The sequence below is a fragment of the Leopardus geoffroyi genome, chromosome C2, assembly GCF_018350155.1.
Source record: "Leopardus geoffroyi isolate Oge1 chromosome C2, O.geoffroyi_Oge1_pat1.0, whole genome shotgun sequence".
NCBI lineage: Eukaryota > Metazoa > Chordata > Mammalia > Carnivora > Felidae > Leopardus > Leopardus geoffroyi.
In genome coordinates this window covers 140,532,386-140,550,123 of record NC_059333.1, presented here as the reverse complement: position 1 = coordinate 140,550,123, position 17,738 = coordinate 140,532,386, and the positions used below count along the sequence as shown (strand labels likewise).

The window sequence follows — 17,738 nt, the reverse complement described above, 5'->3', positions numbered from 1 at the left end:
TTGTAGGAAATTCGGTATTCTACAGATCCCATGGAGTCATGGAATAGAACCAGGAGCCTCCACCTTTTATGTGATACTCACTCAATGGTACTGTGTAGACCAAGGCAATTTTGCTTTGGTTAAGCAGGATTTATTTTCATTTCTAAGAAAATCCTCTTGCAACAGGTTTATTCAATTCACCTAAAAATGGTGGCATTTTTAACTATTCTTTCAGAAGCAGCAGTTACATGAATCAGATATTGGACTCAACCTAAAAATGTGGTTCCTAGTTAACATTTTTCTGCATATCATCATGATAAAAGATTAGGATATTCTTCACGTTTCCAAGCAAAATCCAATTTAAAAAGCTTGTTCTTACCAACCCCCTAAGAACAAACATTTGAAAGTAAACCAGCAGAGCATAACATCACCCCAATGAAGCTGTAGGTTTCATTACATGCACCAACAAATCTACATGGCTAGCTTCTGCATTCCACTTTTACAGAATTTATTTTACACCTATTATACCAAACAGCATTTAAACACTGACATATAAACTCCCTAATAAGATAAAGCAAAAGACACAAGTGTTTATCTTATTAGAAACAAGATACACCATCACTTATAGTCTTCAAACATTATTGCACTTTAACTTTCATAATTTGACAATGCATTCATGGAACAATCTGCAGACAACTAATTTTAACAGACAAATTAAAGAACACTTTTAAGCAGACATGACTGTCCTAAATTGTTTATTAGGTAAGAATTTTACAAACATTACTTGTATTAACGGTAACGGTGGAGCTGGAGAGTATTGCGTCTTCTCCAAGCCGCACGGCGAGAACCACCAATAGTGTGGTGGAACTTGTGACCCTTTCCGAGGCCACGGCTCTTGCGGCCTGCAGATGTCAGCCCTCGCATCTCCCTGTGCTTGTGGACTGGTTTGGTGATCCACTGGGTGTCAGGGTTTCTTCTGATAGCTTTATGGAATGGATCGATAAGGATAACCTCAAAGAATTTGTATGTGGAATCTTCGCCAACCCAGTAAGAATTCAAGACTCTCAGAGCCCCACAGTGGCGTCCAGCTCGCTCCTAGAATAGGAAAAAAAGACCCAAGGTCAGCCTTCCATTTCCCATAGTAGGAAATTAGGAAGAAGTCTCTTTAATTTACACACTAGACAAAGACATAGGCCGTTCACTTAAGCACTCAAGTATTTTACTAAGCATCTCCCCAGAGGCTAGGACCCAAAGTATAAGGAAGACTTACTAAAATAACCCGTGTAAACATTCTTAAGATTTGAAACCGTTGTCTATTATCCCCCTCTCCGATACATGGCCAACAAAATTTAGGAACCTAACACAACTGAGGGATCAGCAAACCTTTCATGTGAAACTTAATATTTAGCCTATTATTTTAGGCTTCGCAGGCCACAATGGTCTCTTGAGTGTAAGCCGTTTTTGCCTTTTCTTTTAAAAACAAAAATAAAACATTTTTAGCTTACAGAGGGCAACAAGGCCCTTGTTAGGTCAACCTCTGGGACAGAGTACAGCTTCATTTACTAACCGAGAAAGACAACTTAGGACCGGAACACAGAAAATTAGCCGTATCAATAAATGCACAGCTTATACACATCTGGGAAATGTGCTCTTTAAGACAAAAGTTTACCGCCCTTCAAAAGCTCAGGTTCCAAGGTTCACGCTAATCATAAAACACTTTCCGTTATACACAAAGACAGGTTAGTAACGAAGACTCTTGGGACAGCAACACTTTACCAAGACTGAAGTAAAAATCACAAACCGTGTTTTAAACACAACGGGGCTCAAGTTATCAATCAGAGTCCTCCACCATCTCCAGGTGATCGATACAACTGCTACTAAAAAATCACTTACCTCTGCAACAGACTGGAGGCTTCGGGCAAACTTCAGCTGGTTGACACCGTGATGGACAGGCTTGCCATAGGTAGCACCCTTAGGAACTGGGCGTTTGCGGCCACCACGTCGCACACGAATCCGATATATGACATAACCTGTACAAACAAATTTACAGTGGCCTTGTAAAAGACGTAAGAATGGAAGACTCCATGACTTGCCACTAAATGCTGCAACATCAAATATATTTCAGATCATAAGCCGCATATGTATCCGATGAAAGTAAAATACCCATCTAAGACTTATTCTAAAAATGAACACATTCCAGGGTTTTTCAAAGTACTCTACGTTGATCACAGAGGGAGATTAATTTCTCCTTCCCACTTTATGCTGTTGTTTTGATTCAGTCCAGACTCCTACAGATTTGTAATCTAAGACACTCTCGCTACTTTAGACGACTCTGTCCAGGGTTTACCCGTCAGCAACTTCCGGGCTTTTTGCTAAGCCGAAGGCAGTTACCAACAAAGCCTTAAGTGATGGAAGGCACTGGGGCATATACCTCTAATTACCGGTTTCTAGAATTTCCCCAAGAACAAACTTTATTTAAGCATCCACGCAGAGTCCGCTCACCTTGCTTGGCCTTGTAACCCAGTCTGCGCGCTTTATCGGGCCGGGTTGGGCGGGGGGCCCTGTGGAGCGCAGAAAGCTGGCGATACTGCCAGCAGCGCACCCTGAGAAGAAAGCGCATTACGTCGGACTGCTTCTTCCTCCATAGCTCCTGGATATACTTGTAAGCGCCCATCTTGGCTTACCTTTGAACTAAAAAACACCATGCATTTAAAATATAGCAAGATTGCGTCCATCTTAGTTCCCCACCGGCCAGAAGGAAACCACGGAGGCTGAAAATGGCTATGCAAGAAATGCAAAGGCTAGCCAGCCCAACCCCCACTTCCGCGCCCAAGGAAAGCAGCGCTGTCACCTCTGCGACCCCAGCACGGAGCAGCGCAGAGAGGGAATCGGTACATTTTTGTTGGACACATGAATGGCATTAGACTTGGGCATTGATGGGGGCTGAGGGCTGCCGCAGGCGGCGTCCCCGAGGGCTTGGCCTGCAAAGAGAGCTCGCAGACACGACAGGGAAAAGTGCTACAGCCGCTGCCTCCAAGGTGAACTCTGGAGGAAAAAGCCCTTACTCCACCCAACCCGCAGGCCTTGCTTTAAGACCCTCTAGGCCCGGCCTCCCATCCCTCAGCCCCATGCTTCCTTTCCCTTCACGCTCCAGGCCCCGCTCGAATTCGCGCCGCCATCACATCATCGCCCCAGCCCATTCCGGGGGCCGCCTCTCCACGCCCGCGCAGCCCCGCATCCTGATCGAACTCGCGCCACACAGAAGACAGGAGGAGCTCCGAGGACGCAGGGTCCCCGACTCTGGATGGCCGAGTCGAAGGGAGATCAGCGGCGGATGAAACAGCGAATACCACCAACACAGCCTACCTGATGGCTGCCGCCAAACGGAAAGGAAAGAGCCTTTCTCCCACAGTCCTTTTTGGGCTCCTCCCCCACGTCGGCGAGCCTCTTTCCGGTGAAAAGCTGTGGCCTTATGGGACATGTAGTTCCGGCAGCGAGCCTGGTGGGCGGAGTTCGGTCGGGATTGGGCGCAGCCTCTCCTATTGTCCCGCCCCCTGTTCCTCAGGGTTTGAGTTTGAGAGGCAGGGGCAGCTCAAAGGGCGAGAGTGGGTGGCTGGGCCTCTGCCGGCGAGCGTCCGTGACCGAGCTGCAGCCGGGCGGAGGCAAGTTGGGGGCGGGGCTCTGGTGGCCGAAGCCAGTGGTGGAGCCGCGCTGTCGGAGCGCCGCTGCGTTTGGAGTCTGCGGAGGTGTACAGGTCTGTGCCTTGAGGTCCGAGGGATCGCCTCACGCACCGTAGGCTTTCCACTTGAGATCCGGGGCGAATTCCCCAGTGCGGCGCTGTCGGTGCCCCTTTTCCCTCTAGCCTGAGCCCCGAGGCTGTGTGACAGACCCTCGCGACGCTGCCCGAGGCTCTGTGGCAGACCCCCACGACGCTGCCCCAGCCACCAAATAAGACGTTCGGGGTGTCAGGGCTTCGCGGGTGGGGGCGCGCGCCTCGCCTTCGGGCTTCAGCCTCCGCAGGCCCCGGTTCGGAGGGATTTTGCCCTAAAGACGGTCGGAGGGTGGGGAACTGGGGGGCTAGGGAGGGGAGCACGGGCGGCTGGGCACCTTTCCATGACCGTGCCTTTCCTCTGTACCGACTTTCTCCCAGATTTGCTACGTCAGAATCATAGTTTTTATAGGAAGGCAAAATATTTATTTTTGCCTAAAATATTATGACCTGCTTGGCAGGTGCGAGCGTTTCGGGAAGAAATGCCGAGAAAATGCGTTTTGCTGCGTTCTTTGTTGAAAAATTGTTTACCAGTTTTTTGCGTCTCCAGAGTATTTTCATTTTTGATGCAGTCACGTAGTTTACCTTTTAATACCTGTTTGGGTTATTCCCCCCCCCCCCCCCTTATTACCTTTTTGTTTGTTTGTTGATTAATCGTAGCTTTACCATTCCAAGAATCCTCACATGGATCATTGATTCAGTCAGCAAATATTGATGAAATGGTTAATACGTGCCAGGTAGTGTCCCAGCTTCTGGGGATGCAGCAGTAGTCAGTGAAAATTCTAGCTTTCTTGGAAATGGGCAATAAACGTAAATCAGATATGTATTATATTCGGTGATAAGTACTAAAGAAACATTTAAGGGAGGGAAGGGATAGTGAGTGTGGGCATCAAAATTTTTGGAAGGAATATTCAGGATAAGTCTTCCTGAGAAATAACATTTGGGAAAAAAGACCTGAAGGATGTAAGCCTTAGAGATGTAGGGACTGATTTTAGTCAAAAGGAAAAGTGCTGGAGGCTAGAGTATGCCTGCATTCATACAAAAACAGCAATCTGCCACAAGGGAAACTAGCCTATGATATGAGGTGAAGGTTCTTAGGAGGACTTTGGGTTTTCACACTGTCTGAATTCAAAACTATTGGAAGATTTTGAGTTTATTCATCTCTACACCCAACATGGGGCTGGAACTCAGGAGCTGAAGATGAAGAGTCACATGTTCTTTTGACTGAGCCAGCCAGGCACCCAAAAAGTATTGGAAGATTTCAAGCAGACGGGTGACTTCTTGTGATTTACATTTTTTAAAGGATTATTTGGATTGCAGCTCTGAGGCCAAAAGAGGGGGAAAAGTTGAAGCAGAGAGACTAGGGGGTTGTATTAGTTTCCTTGTGCTAATTACAGAAAATATACTGGCTAAGACAACACAAATTTGTTCTCTTACACAGGTCAGATTGCTGCGTTCCTTTTATGTATTTTTTTTTTTAAGTTCACTTATTTATTTTGAGAGGGCGTGCATGAATGGGGGAGGGTCAGAAAGTGAGGACAAAAGAGAAACCCAGGCAGGCTCCACACTGTTGGCACAGAGCCAATGCAGGGGCTCAGTCGCCCTGGGCCCTGTCTCACAACCCCATGAGATTATGACCTGAGCTGAGATCAAGAGTCAGGGTTTAAGGGACTGAGCCATACAGGTGCCCTGCTGTGTTCCTTTTAGAGAAACTAGGGGAGAATCCATTTGCCTAAGTTTTCCAGTTTTTAGAGGCCACCTGCATTCTTTGGCTCCTGACCCCCTCATTTTCAAAGCCAGCAGGATACAATCTTCATATCTTTTTTTTTAATTTTTTTTTAACGTTTTATTTATTTTTGAGACAGAGACAGAGCATGAACAGGGGAGGGTCAGAGAGAGGGAGACACGGAATCTGAAACAGGCTCGAGGCTCTGAGCTGTCAGCACAGAGCCCGACGCAGGGCTGGAACTCACAGACCTCGAGATCATGACTTGAGCCGAAGTCGGCCGCTTAACCGACTGAGCCACCCAGGCGCCCCTAGAATCTTCATATCTTTGTTTCTCTCTGACAAACTTCTCTCCCTGTTAAAGGACACATGTGATTATACTGGGTCCACCGAGATAATCCAGGATAATCTCCCATTTTGAGGTTCTTAATTTAATCACAGCCACAAAGTACCTTCTACTGTGTAAAATAAAATACTCGCAGGTGTTGGGGATTATGACATAGGCATCATTGAGAGACCAGGTAAGGGAAGATAGTGCCTCTGACCACTGATGAGTGGTGGAGGTGGTAAGTAGTCCAGCGCTGGATGTGTTTCAAAGGTAGAGGATTTACTGATGGAGCAGATGTGGGTGTGAGAAAAATGAGTTAAGAATGACTGATTATAAGGGCCTGGGTGGCTCATTAGTTAAGCATCTGACCTTGGCTCAGGTCGTGATCTCAAGGTTGCTGGGTTTGAGCCCAGCTTTAGGCTCTCTGCTGAGAGTGAGGAGCCGGCTTGGGATTCTCTTTTTCTCTCTCTTCCCCCCCCATCTCTCTGCCCCTTAATGACATGCACTTTCTCTCTCTCTGTCTCTCCCTCGCCCTCTCTCTCTCTCTCAAAATAAATAAATAAACTTAAAAAAAAAAAGAATGGCTGATTATAAAAAATTTTAATTAAAAAATAAAAAAGGGCTCAGTCTGTAGAGCATGTGACCCTTGATCTCCTGGTCATGAATTTGAGCGCCATGTTAGACTACAAAGTTGGTTGAATCATTTGGAAAGAAATTCTGGCAATGCGAGTAATCGCTAATTTCTTAATTAGCTTTTGCAGTTTTGTTTCTTAATTTGTTTCCTAGCAGTTTTGCAAGATTTGGACTGGTATTTTCCAATTGATTTTGAGATTCCTGAGGGCAGGTATCATTTCTGGTTTTGCCCAATAGTTTGTCCCTCATGCCTGGCATTTTGGTAAGACTTCAGTAAATATTTACTGAATGAATAAAAGAATGGAAGGCTGGAATCTGCTTATTATATTTTATTTGCAATATTGTTTACAAAACTTTAATGTATGTTTATGTGAAATGCTTTCATATGTGGGTAAGTAAAAGTGTTGCACACAGTACATGATGTTTGCATAGATAAATAAATAAATACACAGTGTAGATGCTTTCCCTACATGAAGCTTCATAATATGATCTATAACATCTATGATCTTGTTTCAGTATTAATATTATTTTGGTAGCATGAAAAAACTTGTGTTTTACTTATAAAAGTAGAATGATTTCCCTAGAAAAACACAAGTACTGACAGTTTGGGGCAGTGGTTTCTGACAGCTCTTTAAAGGGAATATTGACCAAGCTCAGTGTTTTACACAGGAATGGATCAGGTCATGTTTTTATTCTCTAGCAACATTATTGATTAGCCTGGAGAGCAAAGCAATATGTAGTTAAGACTGCATTGAATTTTCCCTGTTAAGCATGTTCTCTCCAGTCATTTGTATCAGATGAAGATGAATAGGTCACAGACTGAATTTTATTGTCCAGCAGTTACTTAGGGTGTGGACTGTACCAAGTAGTTCTAACTAGTGCTTTTGTACTAATCTCAGTATTAATAATCTCAGATGCAGTTTCTGGGTAAGCAGTTTCTGCTGTCATAGCTTCACAGTGTTGAAAGGAACCTTAATGGTCATCCATCTACTCTGGAGCCTTTCAAACACTTGAAAGCTATATTTACAAAGGAGGCTTGGCCACCCCCAGGATCTATTCATGTGATTTACTGCCCATTCAGTGTACTGCAGATGACCTCCTTTTTGTGTTGGAAGGAAATGGTGCATATTTATTATGTTTGGGAATTGTGATACATTATAATACTTAAAGAACTAAGCTGCTAGTAGTTTTTCATTTGTAAATCTGAGTATATAAAAGTGTGAGAACCACTTCCATACATGTAATGTAAGTCCCCACCATCATGATCATATATAGAAAATTGTTTTTGTGTGAATGTTTAATGTTATTTGTTCAAAGCCTTACATTAAATACTAATGTTATTTTGTTTTATAAATTCATACTTGATGGTAGCAGGTCACTTGAAGAACTTAGAATGTTTCAGCTATGCTTTGATTAATGACATCTATTCTTTCATCTTTGTTTTGTTTCTCATGGTATGATATATTTAACATGGTTTACTCTGTTTTATCTTGTTTCCTTCCTTGTAAAATATCTTAAAATCCATACCTAGTGTTTGAGTAACCTCTATTCAGTTATTTGTACTGTTTGCCCTTGATGGAGATTCTCTGATATACCTAAACAACTTCCCCAGTTTACTTACACACACACACACACACACACACACACACACACAGAAATTCAAACTAATGGGTATTTTTAACACACTTCATCCATTAATCCTAATATCAATGAGTGATCAAAGTACAATTGTAGTATGCCACTTTTAAAGCAGATATATTGGGGCACCTGGGTGGCTCAGTCACTTAAGTGTCTGAATTTGGCCTAGGTCATGATCTCCTGGTTCTTGAGTTTGAGCACCTCGTGGGGCTCTGTGCTGACAGCTCAGAGTCTGGAGTCTCCTTCAGATTCTGTGTCTCCCTCTCTCTTTCTGCCCCTCCCCCGCTAATGCTCTTTTTCTCTCTCAAAAATAAACATTAAAAAAAATTAAAGCAGATATATTAAAACCACTTCCAAAGACTGATATATTTAATTTCTGAATTTCTCAGGATTCTGTTGGTTTCAGCATTTTCCCAGTTTGATACAGTCCCCAGAACTTGGATTAGCCTCCATTTTATGGAGTGTGTGTGTTGTGGGGGGGATGGGTGGGGAGGTCTGTTGCTATTAATAATTTTTTTTTCCTTTTAACTGCCTGGTTCACTTAACTACAGTATGTACCTGCCCTTTTAAACAACTTGTATTTGTTTGAAGATTGATATAATGTGTGGTAAAGGGACATTTTCATATTGAACAGGAAGAGGAGAGAAGGTAAGTATTGGTATTTAGAAATTCTGGGCTGAGACATTTTTAGAGGAAGAGAAATAATAATAGAAAAATTAGAATTTAGATTCCAACAGCAACCTTTTCTGACAACAGAATTGTTGTAGAGATACTGCCATCATTTTTCTTATCCTCTGTCAGATTTATTTTTTAAACTTTTGGTGACGTGTGGTCAAGTGGCAACTCCCTATAAATTTTCACGATTATCACTAAAAGCCTTTTTTAAAAAACGTTAAAGATTCAGTGGCATAATAACTTAGAGGAGACCACAATATACAGAAAGTGTAGAATCCTATGATAAATGAGATGATATTAGATTAATCATAAATTTAGAGGTATGTGTAAAAAATGTTTTACAATAGGCCATAGTTGCTGACATAGGAGATACCTACTGTAGATGATCTATATTACACAAAGCTCTCCAATTACAAATTAAGGCTGAGAATTTTTCTATTGCAGTTTTGTTGAAAATATATTTATAAAAAGAGGGGCATCTGTCTGACTACCTTGGTAGAGCATGCAGTTCTTGATCTTGGGCTGTTAAATTCAAGCCCCACGTCAGACTGTGCACTGACAGCACGGAGCCTGCTTGGGATTCTCTGTGTCCTTCTCTCTTTGTCCCTCCCCCTCTCATCTCCCCCCGCCAATAAATAAACATTAAAAAAAAAAAAGTCCCTTAAGAGACATAGTTCTTGTGGAAACAAGTGATAAATATTCTTGGGAAGATTTGGAAGGATCCCAAGCATGCCACCTAGGAAATAACGGTTGCATTACATAAGTGATGATTATTTCTCTACCAGTAAAATGTAATGGACTGCTCTGGAAATGAGTGCTGTGTTATGACAGTGCTACAATAATAGTAGCATTAAAATTGTTCCTGTCAGCAGATTAGTGTCGTGGCTGATTTGGGTCATAAAGTATTATAGACTTGAGAAAATAGAGAAGAGTTATAGGAAGTTCATTTGTTGCTTAATATTTGTTGCTTAATATTGTGTTGGTAAAACCCAACAACAACAACAACACACACACACACACACACACACACACACACACGATAGTGATGCACAACACACATGCACACGCAGAAAGGTACCTGGCAACCCTTTGAATGCTCACCTGTACTTTCTTGGCGTAGTTGTTTCTGCCTTGAAGGAGTCGTGGCATCCCTTTTAGTCTGAGTTACTGCATGTTCTGTACTTCTTAAGAAGACAATTGGGGGAAATAAGGTGGTGGAGATGGCAGAAGGCAGTGTGGAAATTTTAATTCCTTTCTCAAGTTACTCTGTTGTATTCAGTGAACTTTTTTTTTTTTTTTCCCTTTCTGCCCTGGCTTCTGATGCCTTGACTTCTGGGAAATCAAAGCTTTGAGGAGAATGAAGAAAATATTACCTGGTCTTGCCGTTCCTTGGATATGTTAAGAAGCTAGGAGAAAGGAGTTTTCATTTTCTTTCTGGTTTAAAGTGCCTGAGCAATTTTTCTAGCATTAAGAAGTGTGACTCAAAAGGTAGTATGACCAAGTGGCTACCAAAATCCAGTTTCTCACTCTCTTCATAAAAATTGATGAACTTAATAGCATTAATGTTTCTCTAAAAAATGAGGATCATTCTCTATCCAGATTTTTGTCTTCATGTCTCCTTAAAGTTTTGCTTAAATGTTGATTTTTCCAGGTAAATCTTGATGAGCAGGAAGTATCTTTCAAGAACTGGTTTCATCTAGGATTTGACTCAGATTCCTGTAGACATAATCAATGTTGAAGTATTCTTTGTATAAAATGTGGGTTTTTAAAAAAATAAACATGTATTCATATCTATATGTATTCTTGTGTTTATCTAGATTAGCTCTGCAAAAATATTTAAGAAACTGGTAACTGATTGTTCTAAAGGAGCAAATGGCAGACTAGGAGTGGGGTTTGGAAGCATATGCTTTACTGTATATCTATATTTTTTTATTTTTGAAATTCTCCCCTCTGTATGTATGACTTATTTAAACATAGAAAGAAAAAGGTTGATTTGAACAGTATACAGTTTCACAGATCTTCTCTTCTCTTCACAGTGACATCCTGAGAGAAGATGGGAAAGGGCTGCAAGGTTGTGGTTTGTGGCTTGTTATCTGTGGGGAAAACAGCAATTTTGGAGCAGCTCCTTTATGGGAATCATACTATTGGTAAGACTTTTTTTGTCTGGTTTCTCTGTAAGTTCTTGGAACTGCTCGGTGTCTTTTGTTGGTCATGCTAACCTAAAGGTGCATGATGGTACACGAAAGTGAGGTGTAATCCAGAAGGACGTAAAGGGTAGTAGAAGTCAACAGAGATTGAAAGCCAGGGGAATGGGGGAAATAGGGGAGAGAAAAAAAATCTTAGTTATTGAAATTCAAGAGTATTTGCTGTAAGTTACAACAGGTAAGAAAACAAATGTGTGTGTGTGTAACCTTTTATATATGTGGTTTCCTGTGTATTTACGTAATGAATAGTTGTCTCAGAGTCATAGAATCACTGACTTGAGAATAGACTGAATGATCTCTCATTCAGGTTTCAAACATGACTTCCCAATACTGTTGTATAAGTTGTAAAAATGGGAGAAATAGCTGTTTGCTCTAATATGACCTAATTTTGTGAATTGGGTTATGTCATTCATTTATGCATTCATTGAGTTAGATGATTACTAAATACAGCTGTGATGAGGCCTTGTGAGGGTATAGAGGTGAAAAGGACAGTATCCCTGGCTTTTTTTCATTTTTTATTTTAATTAAAAAAGCTTTTTTTTTTAAATTTAGACAGCAAGCACATGCAAACAGGGAGGGGGGGAGAGAGAGAGAGAAAGAAAGAGAATCTTAAGTAGGCTCCACACTCAGAGCCTGATGTGGGGTCAATTCCACAACCCTGGGATCATGACCTGAGTTGAAATTGAGAGTTGGACTCTCAACCAACTGAGCCCCCCAGGTGCCCCAGAGCACATTTCTATCGTACTTTTATTAACCATTTTGATGAGCTCTGCTTCTCTTCTACCTTCCCAAAATAATATTTAACAATTTTGGTTTTATTATGATGCTGGTGCCAGCAGTTCTGAAACCCTTTAGTTTCAGAATCTCTCCTGCCACAAATGCTGCACTATTGAATCTTAATATTTTACCTCCTGATTCTAATTTATGCCTGTGCCAAAATAAATTATGTCTGGGGGAGAAAATCCCTTGACCCTCTTAAAACCCCAAACAGGGGGCGTCTGGGTGACTCGGTTGAGCGTCCGACTTCGGCTCAGGTCATGATCTTACAGTTCGTGAGTTCCAGCCCCATGTCAGGCTCTGTGCTGACAGCTCAGAGCCTGGAGCCTGTTTCAGATTCTGTGTCTCCCTCTCTCTCTGCCCCTCCCCTGTTCACACGCTGTCTCTGTCTCAAGAATAAATAAACATTTAGAAAAAAAAAAAACCCAAACAGGTTTTGTTTAGGTTTTGTTGTTCAATATTTTTACTGTGTTAGAAATAAAACTGAGAAATTTTAAAATTTCTTAGATAATACATTTATTACATGCTAAGATAACATTTTTATGAAAAATTATATTTCAAAAAATTTGGTGTGAGGATGAGCATTGGTTTACATTTTTAAAAAAATTTTTTTAACGTTTATTTATTTTTGACACAGAGAGAGACAGAGCATGAATGGGGCGGGGGGAGGAGGGTCAGATTGAGGGAGACACAGAATCAGAAGCAGGCTCCAGGTTCCGAGCTGTCAGCACAGAGCCTGACGCGGGGCTCGAACTCACGGACCGCGAGATCACGACCTGAGCCGAAGTCGGAAGCTTAACCGACTGAGCCACCCAGGCGCCCCTGATTTACATTTTTTGAAAATCTAATGTCCAGCTTACTAGAAGGCAGCTGGATTATGTCTACTAGCTTTTGTATTTAATCAGTTGTGGTATGTTTTTTTTTAGTTGAAATATATGAAGAAAACCTGGCCTCATACAGATAAATCATTGGAAGAGGTAGTATGTTAATAGCCTTTCCAGATTATCGTGGATATTCTTTTTTGGTATTTCACTAAAACTCAACACGTGGTGGTTACTCAAAGGTTATTGCGATATGGAATCCGAAACCACATCAGTGAACTATCCCCACTCTTACATTAAAATCTCATTGATCTCTCTTGGACTATGAATGGAATTAAAAAAAATTTTTTTTAATGTTTTTATTATTTTTGAGACAGAGAGCATGAGTGGGGTAGGGGCAGAGAGAGAGGGAGACACAGAATCGGAAGCAGGCTCCAGCAGCACAGGGCCTGCCGTGGGGGCTCACAGACTGTGAGATCATGACCTGAGCTGAAGTTGGACAGTTAACCGACTGAGCCACCCAACAGTGGTTTTTTACCCAACGAATGGGATTTTTACCCAACCGTGGTTTTTTAACATCGTAAATGGGCCATTTGAAAAATGCTGGCTGACTAAGATAAGCAGATCTTCCAGGTAACATTTATTAATATCATCACCAGTCTTATCAGTACTGAGAAGCTACTGAGTTCATGGGGATAGATACAGTTCTTATTTTCACTTTCTTGAAAGCTCACATTTCATCATTGACAATAAATAATGTCAGTTATTTTCCTTGAAAACCATAGGCTCCCTTAATTCATTTTTTTAATTATTAAAAAAAATGTTTATTTTTGGGGCAGGGGTAGAGAGAGAGAGAGAGAGAGAGAGAGAGAGAGAGAGAGAGAGAATCCCAAGCAGGCTCCATCCTGTCAGTGCAGAGCCTGACTTGGGGCTTGAACCCGAGCTGAAATCAAGAGTCAGTCACTCAACCTGAGTCACCTAGGTGCCCCTTCCTTAATTCATTTTTGAGAAAATGTCTATTAAATACCCCCAAATAACATAGTTTTCCTGTCATTCCTTCTTCTTCTTCTTCTTCTTTCTTCTTCTTTCCTCTTATTCTTTTTGTTCTTCTTCTTTTTTTTATTTAAGAGAGAGAGCACACGAGCAGGGGAGAGGGGCAGAGAGAGAGAGAGAGCGCAAGAATCTTAAGCAGGCTCCACGCACAGAGCCTGATGCAGGGCTCAGTCCCAGGACCCTGGGATCATGACCTTAGCCAAAATCAAGAGTCAGTTGCTTAACTAACTGAGCCACCCTGGTGCCCCTGTCATTTCGTCTTTAAAAAAAAAAAAAAAAAAAAAAGGTGGCTACTTCAGTTTGCCGCTCAAACCCAAGAGCTTTTCCTCCAGACAATTACCACAATTCATTATGCATTAATACTTTATGCACACTCCCATTAATCCCATGGAATATTAAAAAATGTAAGTATGTATACTCAAGGATTGAGATTTAATAAAGTCAGTAATTTTTAATGCTTCATGAAGGGCATTCGTAAGTGAAATTGGCTTTTTTTTTCCAAAGTGCAGATGTGGTGAAAAATACAACTAATACAGTTGGTGCTCTTCCTTGATTTGTATTAAGGTGCCAGCAGTTTTATCTACCATTGCTTTTGCGTCATCAGTGCAAATGTCAACACAGTGGAAAAGAAAAATGTCTTAGATCATTATGAAAATAGTTTTGCCCACATGGATTCCCTGAAAGGAGACATCAGGTGATCTTTAGACCATACTTCAAGAGCTGCTGGCACATGTAAATATTCTTAGCTGAGCAATGTTCTGTACTATGATTGTTTCTTTTCTTTGTTTTTGTTATTCTGGAGGCTAATATTTGCTTTGTTATTTCTTTAGTTTTGTTTATACTTTTTGCTAATTCTTCTACATGTATACATATTTCTCAGTTTTTACAAAGTCAGCTATACCAGATATTCTCTTTTTTTCCCCTTGGCCATATCCTTCCAGGAGCTAGTGATCCTCTTATCCAGGCCTATTACACAGCTATCACTGTGGAGCTTTTCTTTACCTTTCTTTCTTCCTGGGTTTGAGTTCCTATTTCTTAGGTATCTTGTCATCTTCTTTGGGTTTGTGCCGTTTTGGTGAGGCATATCTTTCAGGACTTTTTATGGGTTTTAGAGGTTGTACAAAGGAACGGAGCATCAGGTCATGACAGCCCTTAAAATGCCCTCTATGCCTGGTACATGGTAGTAATCCTGGGGCTTCTGAATAACGATATTTACTGTTGTCTATGTGATTTCCTGTACCTCTGTGTTAGGGTCTGTTTTCTAGATCTGATGTCTTCCTCTTTATGATTATGCACTAATGTTGATGGAAAGCCTCTTCAAATAGTTACCTGAGGAAACATACATGATACATTTTTTTAGTCTTCATATGTTTGAAAATGCCTTTTACTCTCAAAATTATAATTTTGATGGATATAGAATTCCAAACTGAGAATAATTTCCATTCAGAATTTTGCAAGCATTGTTCCATTATCATCTTTCTTCTTTTATTATAAAATTCATCATACACATAGAACAATTCATAAAACATATGTATGGCTTAATAATTATAAAACAAATCTTTGTAATCTCCATGCAGGTCAAAAAGTAGAATATTGAGGCACTTCAGTAGCTGCCCATGTTTCTCTCTCCAGTCACAACTCAGCCCTTCCCTTGACTTTTGGTTAATCATTCCCTTATTTTCTTTATAGTTTTTCCATCTATATATGTATCACTAAATGATATAGTTTATTTTTGCCAGTTGTTTACTTTGTCAGTGGAATCATACTGTATAGAATTCTTCAGTTTTTGTCTTCTTTTGCTCAGCGTTATATTTGTAAGATACATCCGTACTGTTGTAGGTAGCTGCAGTTTAAACTTCATAAATTATGGTGTTTTATTATATGAGTATCCCTAAATTCATCTCTTCTATTTTGGTGAACATTTTGATTAATTCTAGCTTGGGCTATTAGAAATAATGCTATTATAAACAGTCTGGTACACTTATCCCAGCTATTATATAGATAGTTCCTGGCTTATATATGTAGGAGTGAAATTGCTGGTTCATAGAGGATGTGTGTTTTCAATTTTACCAGATTCTCTTATTGCTTCCAGTGTTGCTTTTGAGAAGCTGGGAGCCATTGTGATTCTTGACGCTTTGGATGTGGAAGCTTTTGTGGCCCTTTTTTTGTGTTGTGAAATTCACAGTGGTGTATCAAATTACCTTCCACCAATGGTACTGGGCACTCAGTGGGTACTTGCAACATGGAAATGAATGTTCTTAAGTTCTGAATTATTTTTGGAGGCTTTCCCTCCTCTATGTATTTGTTCTCTTTTCTGGAACTCTCTTTTGGATGCTGGACCTTCCGGACTAGTTCTCTAACTTTTAAGTTTCTCTTCTATCTTCCATCTCTCAATATGTTGTTTCACTTTTTGAATATTCCTCATCTTTATACTGCAGCCCTTCTGTTGAATTTGCACTTCTTAGAATCCTGTTCTTATTTCATGGATGCCCTGTCTTATCCCTTTTAGTAAATACTGGGTAGTGTTTTTGTTTTCTTTGCATAGTCTTTTCCCTCTAAGGTGTTCTGCTTGCTTGCTTTCTTTCTTTCTTTCTTTATGTTTGTTTACTTTTGAGAAAGAGAAAGAAAGCACTCAAAAGTTGGGGAGTGGCAGAGAGAGAGGGAAACACAGAATCTGAAGCAGGCTCTAGGTTCCCAGCTGTCAACACAGAGCCCAACACAGGGCTTGAACCCACAAGCCGAGATCATGACCTAATTAAGCCACAGTCAGACACCCAACTGCCTGAGCCACCCAGGCACCCCTAGGGCGCTCTTTTCTGATTTTTGGTCTTTTTTTCCTGGAGTGTCTGGTAATTCTTGGTTATCTGCTCTTAATTAAGAATGAAGAACTAAAAAGCTAAATGAAAGCTCTAAGTGTGTGGATAGGGTTTATGACTTGGAGCTTCACTATAAGGTGATCTGGGTGGCGCATTTGCTCGGGGAACCCTGGTTATTAGTATATTTAGGTATTTTCCTTTTTTACTGGCCATATTCTTGTACCTAAAGAATAAAGACCTGGCTGCCTATATTTTGGGAGTAAAGGGAGCATGTTACTCAACTGCCCCGTTTTCACTATGGAACTAATACCCTCTATCCTACAGTCCAGGCATACTCTGTTTCACCTTCTCCAGAGATTGCTCCCTTAGTCTTCTGCTGGTGTGGGGGGAGGGGTAGTTGCTCAGTAGCATAGAGTGGGAGAGGAGATCGAGTGGATGGAAGAGTTATAGCTTCAGTTGATTTATAAAGTACAAAATATTAAAAGGCTTAAATTTGAAGGTGGAGGGTGGGGGAGGAGGACCAGCCTGACTTTTGGTGGATAAAACATCCACCATGACAAAAGTCTGGGTAAGTTTGCCGTTAAATTTTTTTATAATCAAAGCCCAATAAGTTTGTGTCTTAATAGAATAACTTTAATTTCCCTAAGGTAGCTTAATTTATCACAGGATTGTACATATACTCTAAGCTGTGAATAATTTTTCCCTATTAAACTTTAAACACATTCCTTTATATAAAGAATTATAGTGGGATGCCTGGGTGGCTTAGGTAAGCGTCCGACTTTGGCTCAGGTCATGCTCTCAGTTTGTGAGTTCCAGCCCCACATCAGGCTCTGCACGGGTGGTGTGGAACCTACTTAGGATTCTGTGTCTCCCTCTCTCTCACTCTCTTTGCACCTTTCCCCTTGAGCTTTCTCTCTCTCCCAAAATAAATAAATAAAATAAGAAAAAAATAATGATAGCGATAAAAGTATTTGGTTTCTCTTGTTCCAATCCGTTTATCATTATTTGATATTCCTTTCAATCTAATACTTGATGGATTTTTTATTTAATACTTACAGATATTTTATGTAAGGAACCTTTAACAAATCATTCAACAGTATTTAGGTTGTTTAGGAAAACTATAGCAAGAGTTTTCAAAAACCTATACAAGCATACCTCATTTTACGATGGCATGTTCTGCTGATACCATGTTGTTTACAAATTTAAGGTTTGTAGTGACCCTGAGCAAGTCCATCGGTGCCATTTTTTCCAACAGCATTTGCTCGCTTTGTGTCTGTGTGTCACATTTTGGTAATTCTCACAATAGTTCAAACTTTTTC

General features: G+C 40.9%; 2 protein-coding genes across 12 annotated transcripts in view; one reads left to right on the top strand and one right to left on the bottom strand.

Annotated features, from left to right (window-relative positions):
* Nucleotides 1-466: 466 nt before the first annotated feature.
* Nucleotides 467-3,502, bottom strand: RPL15 (ribosomal protein L15). 2 transcript variants are annotated; one of them, XM_045436294.1, is made up of 4 exons: nt 3,346-3,502; nt 2,482-2,670; nt 1,873-2,009; nt 467-1,074 (listed from the first exon to the last, which is right to left on the bottom strand). In XM_045436294.1, exons 2-4 carry the CDS (start codon nt 2,651-2,653, stop codon nt 769-771), a joined length of 615 nt encoding a protein of 204 aa, XP_045292250.1. In that variant the 5' UTR covers nt 2,654-2,670; nt 3,346-3,502; the 3' UTR covers nt 467-768. The 2 variants fall into 2 exon arrangements, with proteins under 2 accessions (XP_045292250.1, XP_045292251.1); XM_045436295.1 differs by having other exon boundaries at nt 2,831-3,354.
* Nucleotides 3,503-3,534: 32 nt separating this feature from the next.
* Nucleotides 3,535-17,738, top strand: part of NKIRAS1 (NFKB inhibitor interacting Ras like 1) — a 45,186-nt gene continuing 30,982 nt past the window's right edge. For 8 of the 10 annotated variants that reach the window (XR_006700935.1, XR_006700936.1, XR_006700934.1 and 5 more), the window contains exons 1-2: nt 3,620-3,733; nt 10,785-10,895. Coding sequence is in view for 7 of the 10 variants with exons in the window: in XM_045436307.1 (XP_045292263.1) it covers nt 10,802-10,895 (94 nt within the window). In the remaining 3 variants the exon portion in view is untranslated. Of the gene's footprint in view, nt 3,734-10,565; nt 10,666-10,784; nt 10,896-17,738 lie in introns of all 10 variants that reach the window. The other 2 variants (XM_045436300.1, XM_045436301.1) reach the window with 2 other exon arrangements.